The sequence below is a fragment of the Ochotona curzoniae genome, unplaced genomic scaffold (genome assembly GCF_017591425.1).
Source record: "Ochotona curzoniae isolate NIBS_2020 unplaced genomic scaffold, NIBS_Ocur_1.0 scaffold_4763, whole genome shotgun sequence".
In the NCBI taxonomy this organism is placed as follows: Eukaryota; Metazoa; Chordata; class Mammalia; order Lagomorpha; family Ochotonidae; genus Ochotona; species Ochotona curzoniae.
In genome coordinates, this window is record NW_024467123.1 from 3,207,698 (window position 1) to 3,231,547 (window position 23,850).

The 23,850-nt window shown below is 49.8% G+C and overlaps 1 protein-coding gene across 1 annotated transcript in view; it reads right to left on the bottom strand.

Moving 5' to 3' along the window:
• The window catches only part of WDFY4 (WDFY family member 4), a 227,979-nt gene that overhangs the window by 128,360 nt on the left and 75,769 nt on the right, over window positions 1-23,850 (bottom strand). Inside the window, exons 17-29 of the mRNA XM_040970385.1 lie at window positions 22,757-22,994; window positions 22,283-22,359; window positions 21,092-21,313; window positions 19,933-20,111; window positions 18,473-18,704; window positions 16,975-17,120; window positions 15,504-15,615; window positions 14,688-14,878; window positions 12,398-12,550; window positions 6,603-6,676; window positions 4,320-4,481; window positions 3,738-3,829; window positions 1,485-1,584 (exon numbers count right to left, since the gene is read on the bottom strand). Coding sequence (XP_040826319.1) covers window positions 1,485-1,584; window positions 3,738-3,829; window positions 4,320-4,481; window positions 6,603-6,676; window positions 12,398-12,550; window positions 14,688-14,878; window positions 15,504-15,615; window positions 16,975-17,120; window positions 18,473-18,704; window positions 19,933-20,111; window positions 21,092-21,313; window positions 22,283-22,359; window positions 22,757-22,994 — 1,978 coding nt within the window. The remainder of the gene's footprint in view (window positions 1-1,484; window positions 1,585-3,737; window positions 3,830-4,319; window positions 4,482-6,602; window positions 6,677-12,397; window positions 12,551-14,687; window positions 14,879-15,503; window positions 15,616-16,974; window positions 17,121-18,472; window positions 18,705-19,932; window positions 20,112-21,091; window positions 21,314-22,282; window positions 22,360-22,756; window positions 22,995-23,850) is intronic.

Consider the following 23,850-nt stretch of genomic DNA (forward strand, 5'->3'; position numbering starts at 1 on the left):
GATTCAATGAGATGATGGCTCAGCAAAGGGTTTGGACTGTTGGGAGCCAGGGGAGGGCCAGCTGTGCTGGGCAATGTCCTCATCTGCAGCTCGTAGTCAGGATGATGTCCCCTGGAACAAGTGCTGCCCGAGCTGTGGAGGGACTGTCCTCTTTTCAAGCCCCGCCTCTGGCGTTTACTAACTGGATGACCTTGGTGGGAGCTCCTGACATGCTGTCGTCATTACTCTCAGGGGAAATGATGGTAATGATGGTGATGTTGGTGATAATGATGGTGGTGTTGGTGGTGGAGGTGATGGTGATGATGGTCGTGGTGATGATGGTGACAATGTTGGTGGTGATGGTGGTAGTGGTGATGATGATATTGGTGGTAATATTGATTGTGGTGATGATAATGATGATGGTGGTGGTGGTGTTGATGGTAGCAGTAATGATAGGAACTAGTTTATAGAGGATTTGAAGTAACCAAAGCACCATTTTCAGGGCTAGGTTATATACTCATATAAGCTCATCCTTCCGGCAGCCATCTATAGAAGCTACTTATTTTATTGTCTTATGGATGAAGAGAATTAAATATGAATTGAGTAGGTTCAAATCCTACATCTAGGATTTGAACATCAAAGATTTTGAGGCCTGGACGGGTGCTTGAACACAATACTGTTTCCTCTCAAACAGATGAGACAAGAAGGGGCAGGGCCAAGTCATCTCCAAGGGGGCCTTCCAGCTCTGCCAGGTTTGTTTCTAGGAATGTCAAGACTCACTGACTGGAAACCTCATGAACACTCTATGAGGCTGCTTCACCCAAACACATAAAAACGTAAACTCAGCAACACCAAGGAGCTGGGCTGTCTCACCCACTGGTGCATCTTGGGAGCCAAGAGGACTGTGGCATACAGCAGGTGCTCCACAAATGCTATTGAACCTTGACTTCCAGTTGGATATAAACCAGACATGCTGTAGGGAACAGGCTATACAGAATCTGCTTTATACTCAGAGTTAATTTTCAAAGTTAAACAAAGAAAGATTCATACCCCACCTCCTTGGCTAACTTGAAAAGTAACCATGTTCACCAACAGTAACTAGCAGAATGAGTTGGCAAGTCTTTTTCCTTTAGAGCTGTTCCCTAGGCTAACTATTTCTCTACTCTGTCATCTGCCAAGTGCAGAGCATCAAAATCTGTCTTTGTTGCAGCTGCCAAAACAGTAACAGTTACACTACAGCATGGGGACTAAGGAGTCCACTGTGATGGTGCCAGAACGGTGCCCTGCTACTCAGGCCCAGTTCACATTTGCATCAGAATATCTCAGGGCAAGGTCTGGTTTATTGAGTGGAAAGAAAAGAAAGTCATTTTCCTTTCCATAAATGCAGGAGACGCATGGTAGCAAACAGACTCGGGTAGCTGAACTTTTCATTAAGAGAAGGTTCTCATACTGTACCCTGTTTGAGGCAGTCCTTACGCCAAATCGCTCTTCCTGGAGCTACTTACTCTGAAGACAGATGTAGTAGGGGGGATGATATTACACTGAGCAGCATCTCCAACAACTGGTTCCTCAGCCAGATTGTCTTTCCAGATGTTTGGCTTCCAGCTACAAGAAAAATTCAAATTTGAAAGAAAAAATGGATGGAGAGAGGCATAACATTTTGTTGCTGTAAGCGATCGTCATAACAAAAGGAAGAGTTCACCCAGGGACTGGGACACAGATGGGATTCAAAATGGCGACATTCGATTCCAGACTTCAGTACGAGGCTCAGCAAGAATCCTAGGACATGCTCTGCAAATCCTCTTCAACTGCAAGGGTCATTTATGTGCTCATCCCCGAAAGAAAAAAGATGCCAAGAACGATATAGGCAAGAGTATCTCCAAGTAGAAGGTCTGTGTTTGATGTTCATAGGCAGTAACATTTCAGAAGCACCTACTATGGGGCTGGTATAGTATGGGTCCCTGGGAGCAGAGCAACCAAGACAGCAGCCTTGTTTGTCTTGGTTCCTGCTTCTACATGGCTTCCAGCCTAGGCCTTGCTTAGGTCTACATGACCTTGAACTTGACTCATAACAGAACTGCATGAGGGTATTTCAACAAGCTCATAGAAAGGGAAATTAAAGTTATATGGAAGTGCCACAATTCTGAGATTCATGCAGCTTTTACAAAATGTGCATTTTTTCACATAAACTTTCTTTACATAAATGAGTGTCTTTGGGCAGGGGGCTGGGAGGCACCAATATGAACTGGTCTCCTGGTTCTGTTTTCCGTGTGCATTTTGAACTCCCCTTGTGCAGATCCAGTGGCAAAAGACATATGCAATGCTTTACCACATTTGGTTAGGTCCCAGCATCAGAGCAAAGTCCATATGAGAAGGCAGGTTGGTGAAACTAGCTCACTGCTGGCCCATTGCCCAGGAACCCATGGCTTAGGCTCCCAGTGTTTAGAAAATCAATTCAGAGCATGTAAGCCATGTTGCAGGCAAAGAATGGATGAGGCAGCTTGGAGAAGCGGAGTCAGGACTAAAATCCTAATCTCATTGAGACTATGTTTTCTCATCTGAAAAGAAATGGGAACAGTGGGGGGCTGGCACCGTAGCATAGCCCACTAAGCCGCCACTCACAGCGCTGGCATCCCATTTGGGTGCTGTTTCATGACCCAGCTGCTCAACTTCTGTCCCAGCTCCCTGCTAATAATCTGGGAAAACAGAAGAGGTCAAATCCTTGGGCCCCTGCACCAATTGGGACATCTGAAAGAAACTCTTGGCTTCAGATCTGCCCGGCTCCAATCATTGTTACCATTTGTGGAGTGAAATGGAAAATCTCTCTTTCTCTGTCTCTCCTCTCTCTGGAAGTGTGTCCTTCAAATAAAATAAATCTTTCTAAAACTTGAGACTAGGGACCTACACCTTTGAGGATCAATCTAAGGATACAAAACAATACAACAGATCCCCCATTGAGCAATGCTGACCAAGAGGACGCTTGGTTGATGGTCAGACTGCTATTTTGATGACCCCTGTCCCAGGTACCTACCGAGTGCTTAGAGTGACCAGTGGGAGGAATTAGATGTTTTACTAGCATTGAATTCCAAGTTAATTAAATGTGACATAGGAGTGGTTCCATGTGGCTGAGGGCTCCTGTCTCAGACCAGTTGCTTTGGTTTGCGACCCACAGCTTGGTAAGCCATGCAGGGCCCAAGACAGAGTCGTGCTTGTCACGCCCTGACCCTGACCTGATGGAGGGACTGTGCCGAGAGGCAGAGCTGCTGCTCTGTGCATGGTGGGGAAAGCAGGTAACTCAAAGATCTGAGTCACAGATCGGGACAATTGGCTCGGGTGCTGACGGGGAGGAAGATTAGAATCGTGGAAGAAGTGACTTGATCTGCTTGAGTGAGGCTAGTAGCAGGGAGGACAGTGCTGGGCGGAGCCACACAGGCAGCACATGGGTGAAGGGCACGCCGTGGCACACAGGGGCCTCCCAGCGCTTCTCAGCTCACGTGGAAAGGCAAGAGCCAAAGCACAAAGAGTGGATCCCACCTGCGTGTGCTCTCCGCTGGGAAACTGGCTTCATCCCAGAGGCCTCAAAACCATCCCAGGTCTTGGCTCAGGAATACCCAGTTGGGTCTGGTGTGTGACCCACAGCTTGGTAAGCACTGCTCAGCTGGGGTGTCTTCCCTGCCTGTACCTCAGCCCCACCTGCTTTTCTCTTCCTCCTTCTGCACAAAGTGCATCTCTATCTCTCCAGTAACAGGTGGGCTCACCAGGCACGGAAGGGTCCCAGGCTCTGTCCACGCAGCTCTGCCTCTCATTCACGGATGATGGCTTGAGGGTGTAGATAACAAACAGGCCGATCCTTTAACCGAGAGAGAGAGAGAGAGAGAGAGAGAGAGAGAGAGAGAGAGAGGCATTCAGCTGGGGGCCTGCTCCCAGACCTCTCCCACGGTGAAGCCCCCCAGTGAGAGTCAACCAGGAGTCAGCATATTTCCAAATGCAGGGTTTCTAGAGACTTCCAGGAACCATTAGAGAAACTAGCTCTGGCAGATCAGTGTGTAGAAGAGATGAGGGAAGAAAAGGTTAGGGGTGCTGCCAGTTGAGACTGCCCTTTGGGAAGCCTTCAGGGGGAGGGGACAGACAGAATGTCACCTGCTGCCCAGAAATTCCGGGGCGCAGGAAGGGTGTCTGGGCACCAGGGGGCAATAAACACTTGGCCTTAGTGGAGACACCTACCAACCAGCAAACCCACTTCTCCTGAGGTTTCCACCCTAGCAGAAAGAAGTTTCCAGAAGGCTTCAAGTGATGCTGGCTGGGTGGAATGTGGTCAGAAGTGAAGCGGGGTGAAGTACCTGAGCACGTCTTGGATGCTGAAGTAGCTCCTCAGCTGAGAGCCCAGGATGGCAATGACCTTGGGGATCCTGCAGGGGCTGAGGTTCGGCTCATTGAAGAGGAAGACAAGCTTGGGTATGAGCCGTGCCTGGTGGGCAGCTTCAGCATTCTTGGGTCCTTCCCTGGCAAGCCCAGGAAAACGTTAATTAAATATATATATAATATATATTTATTATGTATAAATATATAATATATCTAATATATATTATATAATTATATATATCTAACCTATATAATTATATAATAATATATATCTAATATATATAATATTTATTTATATTATATATATATATAAAAGCTTCTATTGAAATGAACCAAATCTGCTATGTTTCTGTCCAAAAGCCTTTCCAAGCTGAGCTTGTCCACTGGCCTTCTTGGCAACTGGTCAAGACACTGTCAGATGCCCTTCAGACAAGAGTTGGCTGGCACAGCTGGCAGTTTCTTCCACTCCCCACCCCACCTTTCAGTCTGCCCCACCCTGGAAACCACCTTCAAAGACAAAGCTGGGTTATTGACTGTTGCATTTGGAGCCCCAGGGAGGACTAATGCCTCAGGAAACACACAACAAAGACAGCAGACACGCCCGGGACCCAGGAGTGCTTCCCCACAGGCAGGGCGCAGGGGCCTGTCTGTGTGTGTGATCTTCCTGCCCACCCCAAACCACAAAGTGGAGACAGATGCTGCTGATAGTCAAAGAGGGGGAGAGACAGGGCCCAAGGACTCCTAACCTCCACTTTAGGGTAATTACAGCTCTGATTTCCAGTAAATTCCAGTCCCTGACTCCCCCCAGCAGAGAAAACTGCTCCCAAAGTAAATGTCCATTTGGTATAAAACAACAGGTACCCACACAGGAGGCAGAAAGCGGGAGTGTGGGAGGGGGTGGCGGGTGGATCATGACGGAGAGGGTTGGGGGCTTCCGGCTGTCCTTGAGGCTTCTCGGGTTCAAGCGCACAGTGTCCTTTCCTCTCAGCACCCTGCCTGTCTCTCCTTGGATTTCCAGCACTAAACATGGGCTGTGGAGTGTCCACATTAGCTATTCAGTAAGAAGGGCCTGAATGAGAAGGTGTTTACACAGAGAAAGGTTCGGAAAAAAAAAAAAAAAAAGCTGTGGCCAATGAATGAAATGAGAAGATGAATTTACGGGCCAGCTTTGGGATGCAACAGGTGCAGTTACCACTTGCAAAGCTGGTATCCCGTGTGTAGCTACTGCTCCAAGTCCCGGCTGCTCTGTTTTCTGCTCCAGCTCCCTGTTAGCACGCCTGGGAAATCCGCAGAGGATGGCAAGTGCTTGGGTCCCTGCCATGCACATGGGAAACCTAGAGGGAGCTCCTGGACCCTGACTTTAGCCTATCCCAGGTCTCGCCATTGCAGCCAATTGGGGAGAGATGGAAGATCTCTCTCCCCGCTCTTTGTAATTCTGTCTTTCAAATAATCAGACAGACAAGTTTAAAAAGAAGTAAATGAACAAATTTTTATTTTTTTAAAAAAGGATATATGTGTTTAGCATAAAAATGTTGAAATTCGGGCACCTAAAATGCAGCTCCTGTGTACTGATTACGGAACCCCCACATGTGTAGATTTCAAATTTTTCCACCCCCCAAAATAGACATCTTTTAAAGCCATCTGCCAGGAACTCTTTCAAGTCCCTTTGTGTACTGAATATACCTGCAGTTGACACTCCCCAGGCTAACAGATGGAGTGATAACCTCGGCTACTCTATTCTGTCTCCCTTCTCCCTTTATTCTGATCCAAGCCGCTGGTTTGCTCTGGGAATTACCTTTCTCTAACTGCCTTCTACCCACTCTGGAGGTAGATCCCATTTGCCACCAGCACATGCTCTTGGCTTGGCCAAAGGACACAAGCTGGCCAGGTGAGACTCAAATTCTGTGATTAGGACTGTGCAGTGACCATGCAAAGTGAGCATGTGTCTGAGCTGCCTGGAGAAACACCTGCTGAAAAGAAGCATTGGCCAGGACAGGTAACAGAGTACCAACTAACGGGAGCGCATCCTTTCCCACGGCTCATGCACACTGGGCAGGTCTGCCTTTGATGGTATTGCATTGAGAGAGAGCAGGTGCCGGGGCTTTGCAGACTAGCACCGTGCAGGGGGCCTCAGCAAAGGAATGCACTGCTGCTCTGCCATCCTGTGGACCCAGGGTTCTGGGAGCTGGGGGAGACTACAGTCCCTACCCTTGATAGGAAGACTTTGGCGCTAGGCCTGGAGCTGCTGTTACACAGCCTACCTCGGTGATTGCAGAATCTCCGCAAGATGGGAAAAGAGGGCAAGCTCCAGGTTGTCGGTGGTGTTCATCCAGAGCTGGAAGACAGCAAAAAAGTATCAGTGCGCACAGGAAGAAAGGCTGCAGGCTGTGTGAGCCGGTCAAGTGCGCCACACATTACCCTCCAGCCTGGAACCACCCACGTGACTTGCCAGCTCTGAAATCGGCTTGTTCTCCTTACACCTAGGATGTAGACATCACCTCCCCGTAAAGAAAGGCTAGGCGTGTTCCGTCCCTCACCTGCTGCCTGGCACTTCACTGTGGGTCTAGACGGCAACCAAGGATCTGCATTCTCTGACTCCCGAATCTGTCCAGCCCTAGGCACATCATGGCCTATGCATCCACATTCTACAGTGGGATGTCTGCACTTACCATGCAAATGCCAGTGTTCCCACTTCACAGATGAGAGAAGGCAGACCATTTGAGAAACAGGTCCCATTTGCCACCAGCACATGCTAGGGCCAGACACAGAAGCCAAGTCTCATCTTCCGGATTTTATTCTCTCTCACCTATGCCTTGACCCTGCTGTGCTTGCAATTCTTTCTCAGTGCCCTCAATTATAAAACCTGTATCCAGTCCATCTCACCTTCTCCTGCATGCCACAAACAGGTGATGTGAGACACACTGAATTCTGGGGGTGGCACTGATCACTCAACGTGTTTCCATTCAGAGTCAACAAAATTGAGAGCCAAACCAGGGCACTGGGGCAGGGTCGATGTTGGGCCTTTGTGCTTTATGGCCACTTCTGAGAGTGTCAATTCTTTTCCTCTCTAAATAGCGACAACTCTTCAAAGAGAGACAGAGATTTGTTTTTACTGGAAAGGAAGATTTACAGAGAGAAGGAGGAAAGACCTTCTATCTGCTGGTTCATTTCCCAAATAGTTGCAATGACTGGAGCTGAGCTGATCTAAAGCCAGGAGCCAGGAGCTTCTTCCTGGTCTCCCACTTGGGTTAAGTAAGGTTCCATTGGACCATTCTCTGCTACTTTCCCAGGCCATAAGAGGGAGCTGAATGAGAAGGGGAGCAGCTGGGACAAGAACCAGCACCCACATAGAATGCTGGCACTAGCACGTATAGGATTAACCAGTAGAGCCATCATGCTGGCCCCAATGTTGACAACACAGAATGTAGAAGATTTGAAAACAAAGTTATGGAAGTGCATTCACCTGGTTGTAAAAACAGCTTGCACTTTGAACAGATACAACAAGAGGCATACAGAGACCCACAGTCACTACCTGCATTTTGTGGAGTGAGGCCAGAGGGAACAGGTTACTTTTCCTAGTTGGAAGAGATACTCAAAGCAGGTGCATCTGACCCGGCAGCTGATGCTCTAGCCTGTACTGTGGGTCCCCCAAGGCTTCTCCTACAGTGTGATCCCTGAGGCCCCAAATCACCCTCACTTGAAACCAAACTTATCAAGAGGCCCATGAAGGCCAGGTTCATCCCTCTACAAACCCCAGAGCCCAGCAGCACACACGCCACATGGCAGGGACTGCATAAGGAAGACAAAATCAGCCCAAGTGAAGTAAGTGCATTGCCCTTCTGTTAGCAGCAGATTGATGGCATTGTCACTGCATAAAGGAACACGTAGAGATGGGCCAGCTGCTCTTAGGGACACCTGGCATGGGCTAATGTGGCTCCAGGAGAGGTTGGGGAAGCCAAGCATGGCACCCCAACAGAGAACTCCGTGAGCCCTGCCTGCTTGGAGTAGTCACTATGCAGTGGGTCCTTCAGCAAACTACTGCAGGTCTAGTGCTGTGAGTGGAGAGGACTGAGAAAGTCAGGCCCAAACCTATCAACCCCAGTAATGGGAACCCCCTGACTATTCCTGCAAACGTATCCAGCTGCCCACTCCCGTTTCCTTCCAGAACATTGGAAATTACCTCTAGAAATTACATAATATCAAATATTGAAAAGTAAGGAAACAGGAAAATTGAAGACTTTGGGCTACGATCTGTGCCATGTAACCTTGTGCTAAGGGCCGCACTGAGATGCCTGGGTCGGATGAGAATACCACAAGGACGATGTATCAAATATTGCTTCCCCCTACGCCATTCTGCGATCTCCTCCTTCTCAGAAATAAGCTGGTCTCTCCAAAAGCTGGTCTCTACCTTCTTTAAGAAACCAAAATCTAGGGGCTCAGCATGGTAGCCTTGCAACTAAAGTTCTCATCTAACATGCACCAGGATCCCATATGGACCAGTTATTGTCCCATGGGTCCACTTCCCATCCAGCTCCCTGCTTGTGGCCTGGGAAAGCAGTCGAGGATGGCCTATGTGGGAGACCCAGAAGAGGCTCCTGGCTCTTGGCTTCGGATCAGCGCAGTTCCAGCCATTGTGGCCGCTTGGGAAGTGAATCAGTGGATGGAAGATCTTCCTCTCTGTCTCTCCTCTCTATGTATCTGACTTTCTAATAAAAATAAATCTAAAAACAAAAAAAAGAGAGTGGTAAGAAAATGGAGGAGGGGGAGAGGGAGAGAGAGAGAGATTCCACCTAACGGTTCACTCCCCAAATACCCACAACAACTCTGTCTGGACCAGGGTCATAGTCAGGTGCCAGGAGCTCCATCTGGGTCTCCCATGCACATGGCAGGAATCCAAGCACTTTAACCATTTTCTGCCACCTCTCAGGCACATGAGCAGGAAGCTGGAATGGAATTGGAGTTGGACTCCATCTAGAACACTCTGATATGTGCTGTGAGCACCCCACACAGCAGTTGAACCCCCTGGGCCATAATGCCACCCAGGACTGTGGGATCTAGTACAATGTATTAGGTGGTTATGAGATCCTTTGAACTTTTTTAAAGTTCTTTTTGAGTCAGATTTGGAAACAGATGTCCAGGAAGATTATTCAAACGAGTGACATGTTCTAGCTTCCTAGCATCAGCAGCGTTTCTTCCCTTTCCTTCCCAATATTAGTTTCTTAATTTATGCATTTTTGCCTTCTCTCACTCGGTCAATCTTAACAAAAGTGTATCTATTTTATGAGAACCAACAATTGTTCATGATGATTTTTTTTCTCTTCTCTATTTTATTGATTAGCATTCCCCCCTTTAACTTCTCTTCCTTCTTTTTTTCAGTGTTGTTTTTGTTGACTCATTCTAACCTTTTGATCAAGGAGCTCTGTATGTGAAACAGGTCCTTCTTTCTAGTATGCCCACTGGTGAGTACACGTTTCCTTCTTAGTCCCTGCAGCAGCAACCCAATGGTGTTTGAATATGTAGCCTTACCCTTGCCAATCAATAATTTAAATTTAGGAGTCCTGGGGCTGCCAACATGGCTCACAGGTTAAGCTACCACCTTTTACTCTCACATCTCATCTTGGCGCCCCTCTGAATCTTAGCAGCTCCACTTTGCATCCAGCTCCCTGCTAATGTACCTGAGAAAACAGTAAAGAATGGTCCAAATGCATGGGCCCCTGCACCCGCATGGGAGGCCCAGATGAAGCCCCTGACTCCTGGTTTTAGCTTGGCCCATTCCTGGTTGGTCTTGTCATATGAGGAATGAACCAGCAGTTGGAAGATCTATGTGTGTGTGTGTATGTGTGTGTGTATCCCTCTCTCTGTAACTCTACCTTTCAAATGTAAAAATAAAATTTTAAAAAAAATTGATACACTTGAGATTTCTTCATTGGCCCTGTTCATCAATCCTCTAGCATTTCTCCAAACCCAACCTGGATTTCTACAACAATCCTATGGTCGATCTTTCTGAGTTAGGCTTCTTGCCACTGGAGGAAAAGGCCTCAAAGAAATTCTAACAATATTTTTCAGTCAACTTCCTTAGATAACAGCAGTCTGGCAAAACTTGTCAGCACTTGAAAAACTGCAATGGTTCCATCCCCATCAATCAACTGTGATCATTTACTCTAAAGAAATGTTTTGAAAGTGAGGACAACACAGACACGGAAGGACCATTTCTAACAGCATTCACAGCAACAAAATACAGGAATCCTTTAAACATTTAGTAATGGAGGCAACGTGAATACGGCAGGAAAAATTAAACGAGAGAATGCTATTGCGGCCTCAGAACGACGCTGGTACGTGTTTGCAAGGAAAAGTCTTATAGATGTGTTTGTGGTTTGAGGAGGAAAGGTCCTTAAATAGTTTCTAGAGCATGAACCTAGGTATGTGCTAAACATAGAGAGAAAGTACTAGAAGACAGGTACATCTAAATCCCACAGTAGCTTGAAATAGGAGGCTTCTCTTGCACGTCTCTTAATCTAGAGTCAGTTCCCTCCCCCTTATCCTTCACCTCTGAGGCTGTGAACTTGACCAACTACAGACTGGAAATGTTGTCCTTGAAAATACATGTACTACTCAATGTGATTGACAACTGCTGTTTCTGTACCGGACACTGATTTTTCTCAGCATTCTTTCCTCTAATAACAAGTCACGTTGCATCGGGTAAGGAAGGGCGTAGAAATGACGTCAGACACACCAGAGCAGGCGTGTAGGTTGTAGGCCAATACTCCTGCTTTACGTAAAGAACTTGAGCAGCTGCAGACTCAGGGAGAAAAGGGAGTATATTCTATAAGCTCACACTTAATGTTTAGGAAATAAACTGTTTTAAAAATACATCCACAGATCTCAACACCTCCAGGCCGAAGCATGGACCGTGCAGCTGAACCCCTCCAGCTGGTCTTCCCTTCCTGTCCTTTCAGCCAGCACAAAGCACTAAGCCACTTGTTCTGAAACCCCATGGCTCCTGTCCAACTGAGCGTGACTGCAAGTTACGCCCCGTCACTGAAAGGCTCTGTGCCCAAGGACTGCCTCTAGCCTTGGCCCCAGAATTCACGGCCACCAGGCCTGAACTGACTGTTCTCTCACTGCCACTCTTCAGGGGTCCTGTTCCTGCCTGCCCTTGGCACCTGGCTCATCTGGCTATGGGTTCTGGGAGTCTCCCTATCCCCAGTGAGCACTCAGGAGGTGAGGCTGTTGTGTGTAATATGGGCTCATATGTTCAGAGCAATTCCTTGTGAAACTCCTCGCTGACCCTCCGGCATGCTAGCGGGTAGCTCTCAAGTCACCCTGTGAAAGGATGGCCTGGAGAAGCCAGGGACCACCCAAAGGAAATGGAATGCATGTTATAAACCCTTCTATGGGGGCTTGGCTTGTGCCATAGTGAGCTAAACCACCACATTGCAATGCCGGCACCCTAGATGCAAGTGCTGGTTGGAATCGCAGCTATTCTTCTGGAGTTTCTGCTCCAGCTTGCGCTCACACTCCTGGGAAGGCAGCAGATGATGGTCCATGTGCATGGGAGATCCAGGTGAAGCCCTTGGTTCCTGTCTTCCTTTGGCCCTTGTGGTGGCCATCTGGGGAGTGGACCAGCAGAAGACAATCTCTTTCTCTCTCTCTCTTTCTGTCACTCGGCCTTATTACATAAGCAGATACATAAATAAATAAGCCTTCAAACACATTAGGTACTCTGCACTTTCAAATTCCTGCCTGGAACTCTGGTTAACTTCCACAACAGTCTGTGAGGACAAGGTGATCATCTGTGTTCCAAGTATAAGAGTGAGGATCAGAAAGGTGGAAAGAGTTGTCTAAAGCCACACAGCAAAAAAAAAAAAAAGGTGGCAGGATTTGATTATAAACTAAGGTGCCTGGTCCCCTAAAGCACCTGTGCTTTTCCCAACCACTTTCTTCATGTCTGTTGACAAAGTGGAACTACTAGATTATTTCTCTCTCTCTCTCTCAACACACACACACACACGCACACACATACTCGAAGAGCTAACAAGGCCCATTCTCAGTCTACCTCGAAATTGCAGATAATGTTCTGGAAGACACCAAAGTTGGTGATGGCGGAAGACTTGAAGCCCAGCTCCGCGGTGCCCGTGACTGCGAGGATCAGCTGGAAAATTCGGTGGTTGAGGAGAGAGGTCTTCTTCCGCAGGAGAAACGCCAGGATCTGAGATGTCAAGAACACAGAGCGACATCCTTACAATCACACTCTTCCTCCCACATCTGCCCCATGCCACCAGCACCTTTGGTCCAGCGTGGCCTGGGGACCTCCTGCTCTCTGAGGTCACCACCATCCTTCCTTTCTACGTTCTCAGAGGAAAAACACCAGCTTCCGAGCCTGCCCCTCTGCTGGCACCCACCCCACACGGCCGTGTGACCCAACCTCTCCCTTGGAGCTTCTGCTTCTCACAGCCTCTCCTGTGTCCCCCACTGCTCTTTCTTGCGGTAGTCCTTGAGGCCTTTAATGTGACCCCCAACTATCAGCGTTACTGAAGGATCAGAAAGTTCCCACTGAGACGGAGCTACTCACACCGTCATTCTTTCAGCCCAGACCTGAGACACCAGTGATGGCTGTTGCATGGATGCATTCCCAGACAGGGACCCTGGGATCCTAGCACTTGGCTCCATGGCCCAAACCCATCTTGGAGGCTGGGGTGACACCTCCTACCAAGTGTCAAGTCTGTGTGTTAACTGGCGTCACATCAAAATCAGGCTGCCCACAAAGTGGCCATCTGACCTAGTAGAGAAGATGCTGATTAAGACAACAAAGATGCCCGTGTCCCATGTCAGACTACCTGGATTCAGGTCCCACATCTGACTCCTGACCCCAGCTTCCTGCTAGTTCACACCCTAGCAGGAGGCAGCACTGAGGGTGCTAGTACTTGGGTCCCCAACATCCACATAGAAGACCTGAATTAAGTTTCTGAGTCCCAGCTTTAACCTGGCCCAGCAGGTGCTTGAGGAGTGAACAAGCAAATCAGCAGCAGTTCTCTTCTCTCTCTGCCTCTTAAATACTTTTTTTTTTTAAGATTTATTTACTTTTATTGGAAAGGCAGGCTTGCAGAGAGAAGGAGATATAGAGAGATCTTCCATCCTCTGGTTCACTCCCCAGGTGGTCGTATTAGGAAGAACTGAGTCAATCCGAAGCCAGGAACTAGGAGCTTCTTCCGGGTCTACCACATGGGTGCGGGGTCCCAAGGTCTTGGGCTGTTCTCTACTGCTTTCCCAGGCCACAAGCAGGGAGCTGGATGGGAAGTAGAGCAGCCAGAACACAAACCAACACCCATTTGGGATCCTGGCACTTGCAAGGCAAGGATTTAACCACTGAGCCATTGTGCCAGATTCCTCTTAAATACTTTTATAAGTTTGTTTTAGTTAGGCCGTCCAACTGTCCTCATCCACCTCGAGCTGATTCTCAGAGCGCAGTTCCCTCTCCCGGGGGGCTCCCAGGGCCCAGTGTGTTTCCTAAGGAAGACTTGCTTGAGGTCAGCGGATATGCTCTCTTTTCTGGCTGTTCCTCTACCTGCATTTTGTTGTTGTTGTTGTTGTTAATTCTGCCCCCTCTTCTACCAAGACAAGGTTAGGAATGAAAACTGCCCAAGAAAAGTCGCACACTCAGGCAGACTACTTTGGCCTTTACAAGGCTCAAATACTTGCCACCCAAGGGAGATACACCCGAGTTCCAGGCTCCTTACTCCAGCCTGGTCCAGCGCCAGCTGTTGCAGGCATTGGGCCAATGGCCCAGTGGATGTAAGATCCCTTTTTTCCTCTGCCTTCCAAATCAAATGAGAATCACAATAATAATAACAGTGATAGAGTTAACAAGAGGCTATTTCCAACCACTTATTCAAACCCAACTGCAAGTCTTTATTTACACAAAACTATCTAATCCTCATTGTAACCTACCGGGGCCAGAGGCCTGACAGCTTGTAACTTACAGGTGGCTAAACTGAGACAGCAAGTCAGGAAAAAAAGCAGGATTTCAAGTGAAGCAATCTGGCCCTGTGGCCTAGCCTCTTAGCAGAGATTATCATGCAGAGGAAAGCAGGAGACCAGAAAGGAATCTGGAATTCAACACAGAAAGTTCCAGAACTCAAACAAGTGAGCTCCCCATCCAAAACGAAGCCCTCAGAACTGGCTGGTCCTGGCCCTCCTCTGGGGTCCCCCGGCAGTGGGGGAGTTTGGGGACCCTTTCAGCCTTCCATTCTACAGAAGTCACCCTGTGGAAGGTCACAGGGCAAATGCAGCTGCTCTAGTTCCTGGGGAGTGACCTGTCCCAGGCTTGGGCAAGAAGGCGGCATTACCTGGTACCCGCAGATATGTTGCATCAGACGGTCACACATGGCATTGCTGGTGAGGACCGAGTGCAGGACCTTCACAGCTGCGTACATGGTATGGTCATCTGTCGCCAAGGAGATGAGGCCCAGGAAGATGGCAGGCCCACCGATGAAGTCCAAGCTGCTGGCGGCAGGACTGCAGTGGAACACCCTGACCCCTGCGGGCATAGTGGGCACACCTGTCAGGACATTATGGCCTGCTTGCAACAGGAGGCCACCAGCTATGTACAAGAAGGGGCAAGCTGCCTGTGCCAATGGTCACCTACAGCCAAGCACGTCCTGTGCCCTGGGAAGGGTTGGTTACAAGGGGAGGGGCCTGTGAAAGTCATGGGCAGCAAGAACCCCATGCTGGGCGTTGCTGGGGTCATCAGTAGGGGAATGAAGCCACCTCCCTTTGTCTCGAATACAGAGTGACCAGATGCTACCCGAAACCTCAGCTTCTGGATGGTTCTGGGGACCTCTGACACTTGGTGGCCTCACTGGTCCTCCTGGACTGGCTCTTTCACACAGGCTCACTGCCTTGCTGCTGGCCACCAGCAGCTTTCATTCAATCAATCACTGCCTTGGCTCACAAGCACCTGTGCTGCCCAGAAAGAAGCCACCATGGCCAGGGGCTGCGTTCACTGTCCATACCAACTCTCCATCTGCCTTAGCTCCCAACCCTGGTGCTCCCCGTGCCCACCCCCAGCACGCTGCCCTCCTGCTTGCCGCCAGAATCAGGAAGGTCTACCAACCCTTTGTGCCCTATATACCCCAAGAGTAAAGTTTTGTGGCCTGACCCACCTAACTGGCCCACAACCACGGCACCAATGGTTCGAAGACAACCCGGGAGGTGGCCAGCACAGTTTCTCATCAAGAAGACGGGTGTGGCATGGTCACGGGCTGAAGTGTTCATCTGGAGAAATGAGCAACAATCAGTGTCCAGAAACCCTGTGACGGGAGAGTCCCCGGTGCCCACGTGCCACCTCCAAGACATGTGCCGCCCACTGCACAGTTTCAGTGAAGGAGTTTGTGTAGTTCACGGGGCAGGTCAGTGAGCACAGGAAGTTCCCACAGATACTTCGAGATGAAGCAATGCTGCTAAAGGAGGGTGATGTTGTCCAAAGCGAGCGTTGGCCAGGCTGTGCAACATGGCTGCCACTGCCTTCAGGGGGACAGGGTGTCCGGATCCTAGGATCCTCCAGCAGCAAGCCATAGCTTAGAACCTGACCCAACCAGGCCCACACCTCCTAAGCTCCGTAAGAAGGTGGCTTGTGCCCAGGAGGGTGAAGAGAATGTGCCCGAGTCAGCCCCAAATCCTTCACTGAGCAAGCAGGATCTTCACAGCAGAGTCAGGAAGCTGGCATGCTAACGGCATCCTCATAGATAAGTGATGCTGTCTTTCAAGCATTTGTCAAATAATAGTAATAATAATAATAATAACAAGGGTGGACAGCATGGTGACAGAGCAAATCAGGCTGTGCCTGTGATACCGACATCCAGGGGAACACCAGTTTGAATCCCAACTGCTCCATTTCCAATCAAGCTTCCTGCTAATGCGCCTGGGAAGGCAGTGGAGGATGGCCCAAGCGCTTGGGGCCTTGCTACCCACATGGGAGACCCACATGGAATTTCTGGCTTCCCATGGCAGCCTGACCCAGTCCTGGCCATTGTAGCCATGTGGATGAAGCCAATGGATGGAAGATCTCTCTGTCTTTCCTTCACTTTAACTCTGCCTTTCAAACAGGTAAGATAAATCATTCCAAAGATCACAACAACTCAAAGAATACTTTGCAGTGTGACTGGATCATGAATACCCAGGCAGAGGGAAATTCAACCATCTTCTCTATGTCACAGAGAGATCTAAAACCTCCCACCAGAGCTGGCATTGTGGCATAGCACGCGAAGCCATCACTTACAATACTGGCATCCCATATGGGTGTTGGCTCTCTCTCTCTCTTTCTCTCCCCCTTTGCAACACTGACTTTTCAAATAAATAAATATATCTTTACAGAAATAAAACAAAACAAAAACCCTCTGACGCTTTTTGCATTACCGTGAAAAGCACCTGCCTTCTTTACTGAGCAACGATTAAAAAATAAGAAAGTTTTAGTCTTGGGGGATGTTTATGAACTGTAGAGGCATAGGACATTGTGCTACACCAACTGGGAAGCATGCATGTGTGTGTGTCCATCTACACAGGAGCATGAAGACTGAGGCAAGCCAAAAGACCGAAGTGCCAGCACACGGCAGCATGGACAGCAGGCAGCCGCACCTCCTTGGCGATCAGGCGGCTGTCCACCTCATTGTAGGTACTTCTGATGTCCACTATGCTGGTGGTGGAGGAGCTGGCGACATGCAGTCCAAAGGAAATCCTTTCCTCTGCAACCAGAGGAACGGCCTCTCCGTCTAGGTCCTCTCCTGAAACAATACACCTTGAATCAGAGCTGGTCTCCCTTTGCAGGGAACAGCATGCGCCCTCAGAGGATGAAGCAAGGAGGCACCTGCAGTGCTGTATGCCATATGCGGCATAGCTTGCATTTACTCCACCCATGCTTCCCTGATGCTTAAGGAAAGCTCTCGGGGAGATATGCCAAGACTGGCCCAACTATCAAATAAAGACATTCCATATGCAAAATGATCAGAGTTTAAATCAGCTTATCAGGGCCCACATTGAGGTAGAACAAGTTAAACCATGGACCACAATACTAGCATCCCATAGGATCACTGGTTCAAGTCCTGGTTGTTCCACTTCCAATCCAGCTTTCTGCTAATGCTCCTGGGAAAGTAGCAGAAGATGGCCCAAGTGTGTGGACCCCTGTCACTCAATGCAGAATCCCAAATGGAGTTTCTGGCTTTTGGCTCTTGGCTTTGGTCTGGCTCAACCCTGGCCATTTGGGGAGTCCATCTATCAACCTTGGGATATCTCTCTTACCTTCTCTCTCTAACTCTGCTTTTCAATTGAGTCAATAAAGCTTTTTTTTTTTTTTAATGATCAGTTATACAGACTCCTTATCTCTCTAAAACAAAGAGGCTAAGTGACAAGGAAGCTGCCCTATCAAAGGCAAGTCAGCTGGGCTGAAAGGACCCAGATTGTCAAGAGCTGTGTAGGGGTTGAGGAACGTATGGCTCGGGAGGAACACACAGGGCCCCAGAGCCGTGTCGTGGGTGAGGAAGTGTGGCACTGGCTCAGGGTCTGGGAGAACTTTGCCTGCAGGCCCAACCCTGCAAGAGGAAATGGGAATTCAAAGAAGGCCTGGGCTTGGAAACAGGCGCCCTGAGCCATGCCCGATGCTTGCTGACCACACATCAAACCCCCACGTACAGATGCATTTATCCTGCTTCCCAGTGGGGAGCTGACCCCCTGCCTATGAGGGAGTCCAGAGAGCCTGCCTCCCTGCTGTAACAGCCGGCAATCAATAGGGAAGAGGTGGAGGTTTTGTCTGCCTGTTTAATAATTGAAGACAACAGTGTACTTTAGTTAAAAAGCTGCTTCATTAAGAGGAATGTAACTTATTTATCTTCTTCTCTTCTCCCTCTTGCTGACGGCCTGACCCATTAGGTGGCTTGGAGGGAAGATGGAAAGGATATTGTCATTTCCTTTGCTGTGACATTCTCCATCGGGTTGTCAATGCATGATGAGCTGATGGCAGGGGTCTTTCCTAATGACTGACCTGTGCCGAGCTGCTTCTTTATAAAGATGCTATAAACAACGGGATATCCACATTGGAACTAATATCAGTCGGGATATGATAAATCAAGACACTCCAAACCTTGGGTGTGCACGGCTTGGAAGTTCCCGCAGTACCGTGGGCCCAGTCTGATAATATCTTCCAGGGTTCCTATTGAGATGGCTTCTTCAAACAGATAGGTAGGGCCAAGCCTCCAGACTAGCGAGGACTTCTGCCTCCAGAGCTGAGGCGTAGAGATATAACCATACACATCGACGAATGAGGATGGGTCCATGGAAACGAAAGGCCCTGGGAAGGCCTGGATGTACAGCATCTGTTAAAAGAAAACCAGTCAGAGGCTGAGTGGTGCTGAGCCTCAGGGCTAATCAAGTCCACGCCCAGTGAACCCATGAGTTGCTCTGCATCAGCGGCTCAAAAAATAAAATGTAAAAAATGTAAAAGATGACTCTGAATAGTAGGCAGCAAAAAAAAAAAAAACATATAAAATGCTAGTGGGAATAAAGCAAATTGTATGTCTGGAGTCAAATTTGATAAGAAATATTGAGACACAAAAGTCCATCTTTGTCCTCAAACACGGACCGACAATTTTTTTTAAAATGCTTCTATGTAGAACTAAGTACACACCACACCACACACACACACACACACACATACAACTGGGGTTATCTGAATAAGTCGACAAATGATGGCAGTGTCCACATCTGGACTGTGGCACTGTTCTCGACTTTTGCAAGATGCAGTCACTGGAGGAAACTTGATGAAAGAGGACACAGCATTCCTAGTATTTCTTACAAGTAAATGTTAGCGCACAACAACCTGGATACAATTTCTAATAAGAAGAAAAAAATATGGAGTAACACAAATGTTAAAACAATGAGGTCAGAGCCCACTGAATATAGGTTTTTTTAAACAATGAGATGCTAAGTGAATTAATAGGCAGACAAAACTTCCTCTGCAGGGAGGTTGTGACTATTTCCGTTAATCATAAAAAGCTGAAAAACCCTAACTCTGATAAGGCCGTGGGCGTGTTGGCAATGTTCGTGCTTTCTTCCGTCTTCCAATCATTGCAATGTGTGTCCAGATCGTTTTCTGACTAGGCAATCACTGTCTATATGAATATATATATGTAAGTACATATTTCATTTTGCATCATTTCAGAAGGATTTTTCACCCTACCCATCAAATGAAATAAAAGAAAACCAAATTTTTGGCCACCCAACCTGGCTTAAGTTTTGGCTGTGTTAGCTCCACTCATCCTGGAACTTAAACTCTGAGAAGTTTTACTTTGTTCTTTCTGGTCTTTGTTTTTTTCCCCAGACTATTCTGCCTGTCCCATATCTGCCTTCTGCCCTGCTTGTGTGAACTTTTTCTAAATATGTCCTTCTTGTGCCTAGGTTCAGCCCAGTACCCTGAACTTTAAGGGAAAGAACAAGAGGTCATTAGAGACCAATGCTGCTGCCCAAAGAAAACCAGGATCCAGGACCCCTCCAGATGGGAGGGCTGGGAAGCACACACAGGTGTGATGCCAGGAACCACCTCACCTTGGCTGAGCCTGTGAGCTGTCCATCGAGGTAGGTGGAGACAGTACAATTCCTCTTCATTTCCTTGGTGACGACCACAGCCAGGTGATGCCACTGACCGCAGGCCAGCAGCTGGCCACACCGGACCTGAAGCTGCCGTCCTGCACAGGGCTCAGCGTCATCTTCAGGTTCCATGACATCTGGAAGAGAACAGGAATGCAAAACCTCACCTCGGCTGTCACCTGTTACCGTGGCCCAGTAGAGTCACAGGACCCGTAGGTGTCCTGGTCAGCCAGCATGGGCCACAAACCAGTCCTCCTCAGCCCTCATCTGACTTGATGCCAGACACAGCAGCAGCATTGTCACAAGAATCAATGCACTGAACTGTTGCCACATCCTTGTGGGATACTGCCACTGTTCTCATTTTGCCATCCTGAGGTACAGCCATGTCAGGTAACTGTGCACCAGGTGGTACAGGCAGGGTCAGGAGTCAGACCCCAGGGTCACCTGGACACTGGATTGCTTGGTGGTGATGCTCGTTTGCAGGCCACGACCTGGGTCACAGATGGCAGTCATCCTGCAATCCTCCCAGATGCCTTGCTAAGAAACAGTGACACTCTGGGACATGCAGAAGGAGCAGCAGCAGATAACCCAGAAATGATGGGCATGGCCAATTCAGGCAGATGAGCTTGGAGAACATGGGTGGAGCCAAACCTTGCCATCAACACTGCTAAGGCAGGACTGGGCTCCTGGGTGCCCTGCCAAGCGCTGGCCAACTCTCGGGGGTTGAGGCTGAGCTCCAGGGACATATCTGGGACCAGTGCAGCTCTGGTTAAATGCTATTTGTTCTCCCAGAATCTCACTCAGAAAATGACAGAGCCTGGTCCCCAGGAGGCAGCACCCTGAGGCCTGTGCCTGGCCACTCCAGAAAGGCAGAGATGAAACTCCTGGAAGGTTTCTGAGCATAACATCCGAAGCCAGGCCAAGGGCAAAGGCCTTGTCCACCTGCCAGTCATGGCCCCAGAGCCCAAGCCACAATACTGCTTAGATCTTTCACCAAGTGTGCAATTCCCAAAGCAAAGGAGTACATTTGAGTCCCCCAGACCTCTGTCTAGAGCTTCTAATACAGCTCCATTTCCCCTGAGGTGGGCAGGGCCAGCTTGGGTTCCCAGCACATTACCCAAGGGCTGGAACGCCTTCTCTTCTGTGGACACAACCAAGGACAGGTCTTCTGGGCACAGACTGATGGAGAAGCAGACGAAGGGCTGCTCGGTCCTGGCCAGGTGGCGCACCAGGGTCAGGAAGCGCAGTGGGTGGCCCTCAGCAGCTGCACCCTGCCGGCTGATCAGGAACCAGCAGGAGAAGGTCAGGCCCCCGGGAGGCGGGAATGCTCTGGCAGCACCTGCAGAGAGAGGGAAGTGACACAGCACACCTGTGGTCTTGGTCCTGCCCAGACCCCACTGAAGTTCTGCCTCAGCTGGGCCGCCGCACCTGCTGGGAGCCAGACTGTGTCTGACCTCACCTCGCCAGTTCTGCTCTCCCTGGTTCTCCCCGCTGCCTCACCAGAGGGGCAGAGGGAGTGTCAGCATTTGTGAGACGGATCACACTGGGGCCCCACTCGGGCTCTATGGGGCAGAGGATGGCCTGTCTACTTGGCTGGACTTTGGTGGAGAGGAAAGGGTTCCATCAGGCAGCAGTGTGGACCCTGGTAGGGACACTGCCCTTGCTGCACGGCCAGCATCACAGCTGCTGTCACATGGACATGGCAAGTAGGCCAGGAAGGTCAGAGGGACTTAGCACCCAGCCTCCCAAGGAAACCCGGAGCCCAGTTGTCTTCATAGGGAGTGTTGGGATCAGACAGCACTGGGCACTGGCACTGTTATCCTCAGCAGGCTTCAGTTCAAACAGGCACAGCCCAGTGCAAAGCATACCAAGCCCTTCCTGTGTCCCCACAGGGGGCACCTGTTAAGGATGAGTGGTTCTTGAGGCTATCAGCATGAAACTCACTCTTTTCTCTAGAGAGCTAGAGAGTGCTATAAGGGTGTGTGTGTGTGTGTGTGTTGAGGGGGTGCATGTCCCTTTCCACCTATACCAGTCACCAATAACTTGAGTCAAACCCAGGTTCAGGGACCAAGTCTGCTGTTAGATCCATCAGTGCTAACTGAGCCCCCAGCCATGGGCCGACCCCTTGGGACACACGATGAACAGGCCACTGCTTCTGAGGGAGACAAGCCCCAGCTTAGCAGCCCAAGAGTGACCTGTGTCTGGGTACTCGCACTTTCCTGAAACACGTGGTGGACCTGTCAGGGTACGCTACCCGAGGATGGACTGCTGGGGCAGGTGGGCAGCTAAGCTGTCTTGCATGCCTCACCTGTTCCAATCCCTCCAGAGATGGCATACTCGGTGCTGGTTCCCATAACTGTAGACAGAGTAGGAATGAACAAGCACCTGGAAACAGAAAAAAACAGTTCAGGTCACCACAGTGCCAGGCCAGCTCCCCACTGGCACAGCTGCTCTGGTCTGGAACATCTCTGCTCCCTGGCCTTCCATAAGGCCCGAGGGGTAAAAGGCAGTCAGGTGCTGGTGGGATGCCAGAAGGGGAAGAAGGCTCACAGGAGGCAGGAGAGGAGGGAGGGAAGCCTGGGCAGCTGGCTCTCCACATTTGGGGGTGTTGGCAGTGGGGAGTCACTGGCTAGAAGAGTGTCCAGAACCCAGACATCTTCCTCAACCCATTGCTGAGCCCTGACAGGAGCGACAGTTTTGTCCCCGTGTTGTCATTTTTGCTGGAGGCACTGGGAAACGAAGTAGTTTCTCCCCTCCCCCCAATATGTGAAAGCCGGCGTACCCATGGCCCTCCACGGACATGTCGAATTCCACAAACGATGGTGCCAGGGCCGCCCTCTGAGGCTGCAGGTTGCGTGGGGAGGTCATGGAGATGAGGCTCAGGGACGTCTGCAGGGCAGTGCTCCCGGTCTGGGCTGTCCTCCAGGGCCTGAGGGTCTGAGCCACTCCAGGGCCCCAGCCAGCAGCAGCTACGGCTTCTACAGGACCCTCGGTCCCTCCCGGCGCCGCAGTCTGTGCCCCTGAAAAGAGAAGATGGGCATCTTTCTTCAAAGTCCTTCCACCCCTCTTCTGGTTATGGGTGCAGGACCCTGTAAAGTCACACTTGCCTCCTAACTCTCAACTAAGGAGTCCCAGCATCCCAACCTGGTCCTTCTGCAGACTTGCACATCACTGAACTAGGGGGTTCTGGGACCCCAGCCTGGTCCTTCTGCAGACTTGCATGGCACTGAACTAGGGAGTCCTTGGACCCCAGCCTGGTCCTTCTGCAGGCTTGCATGGCACTGAATGGTGACAATAACCTTCCCATTAAAAAAATAAGTCCCTTTCCACCCAGGGTGCTCCTCTCTCCATCACACTATGCCCTGCTCCTGCCGCCAGCCTGCTCCCATCACAGCCACTCACTCACCAGGATCCTGCCTTAGCCTAGGAACCCACCTTACAGTAGCCTGTAGCTCCCACCTCTGGCTCCCCGATTCTCCACCCCCGCTTTTTAGCAGAGCCTTCTTCCTACCTTAACAGCCTGTGCAATCTCCCATTCACTCAGTACCTCCACAGTACTCTCTCCTCCCAGTTGTTCCCTCGACCAGCATCCTTGCAGGCACCAGGCCTGACCCTGGACATTGCCTATTGCTTGGGCTCTTGACAGCCTAACAACCCTGAGCTGTGAGCTGTGTGGAGCCCAGTCCCGCTGACCCGTGAAGGAAGCCCTAGCATTGATTCAGGATCTCAGGCCCAGAGGGGCTAAGCGTGTTCTCACCACCACCTGTCTTCATGGATGAGTCTCCTTTCAGGCCTGCCCTTGTGCCTGCCCTCACCGCTCTAATCCAATCTGCCCTGTGCACAGCAGACAGCACCACTTCCACATCTGCCAGCCCC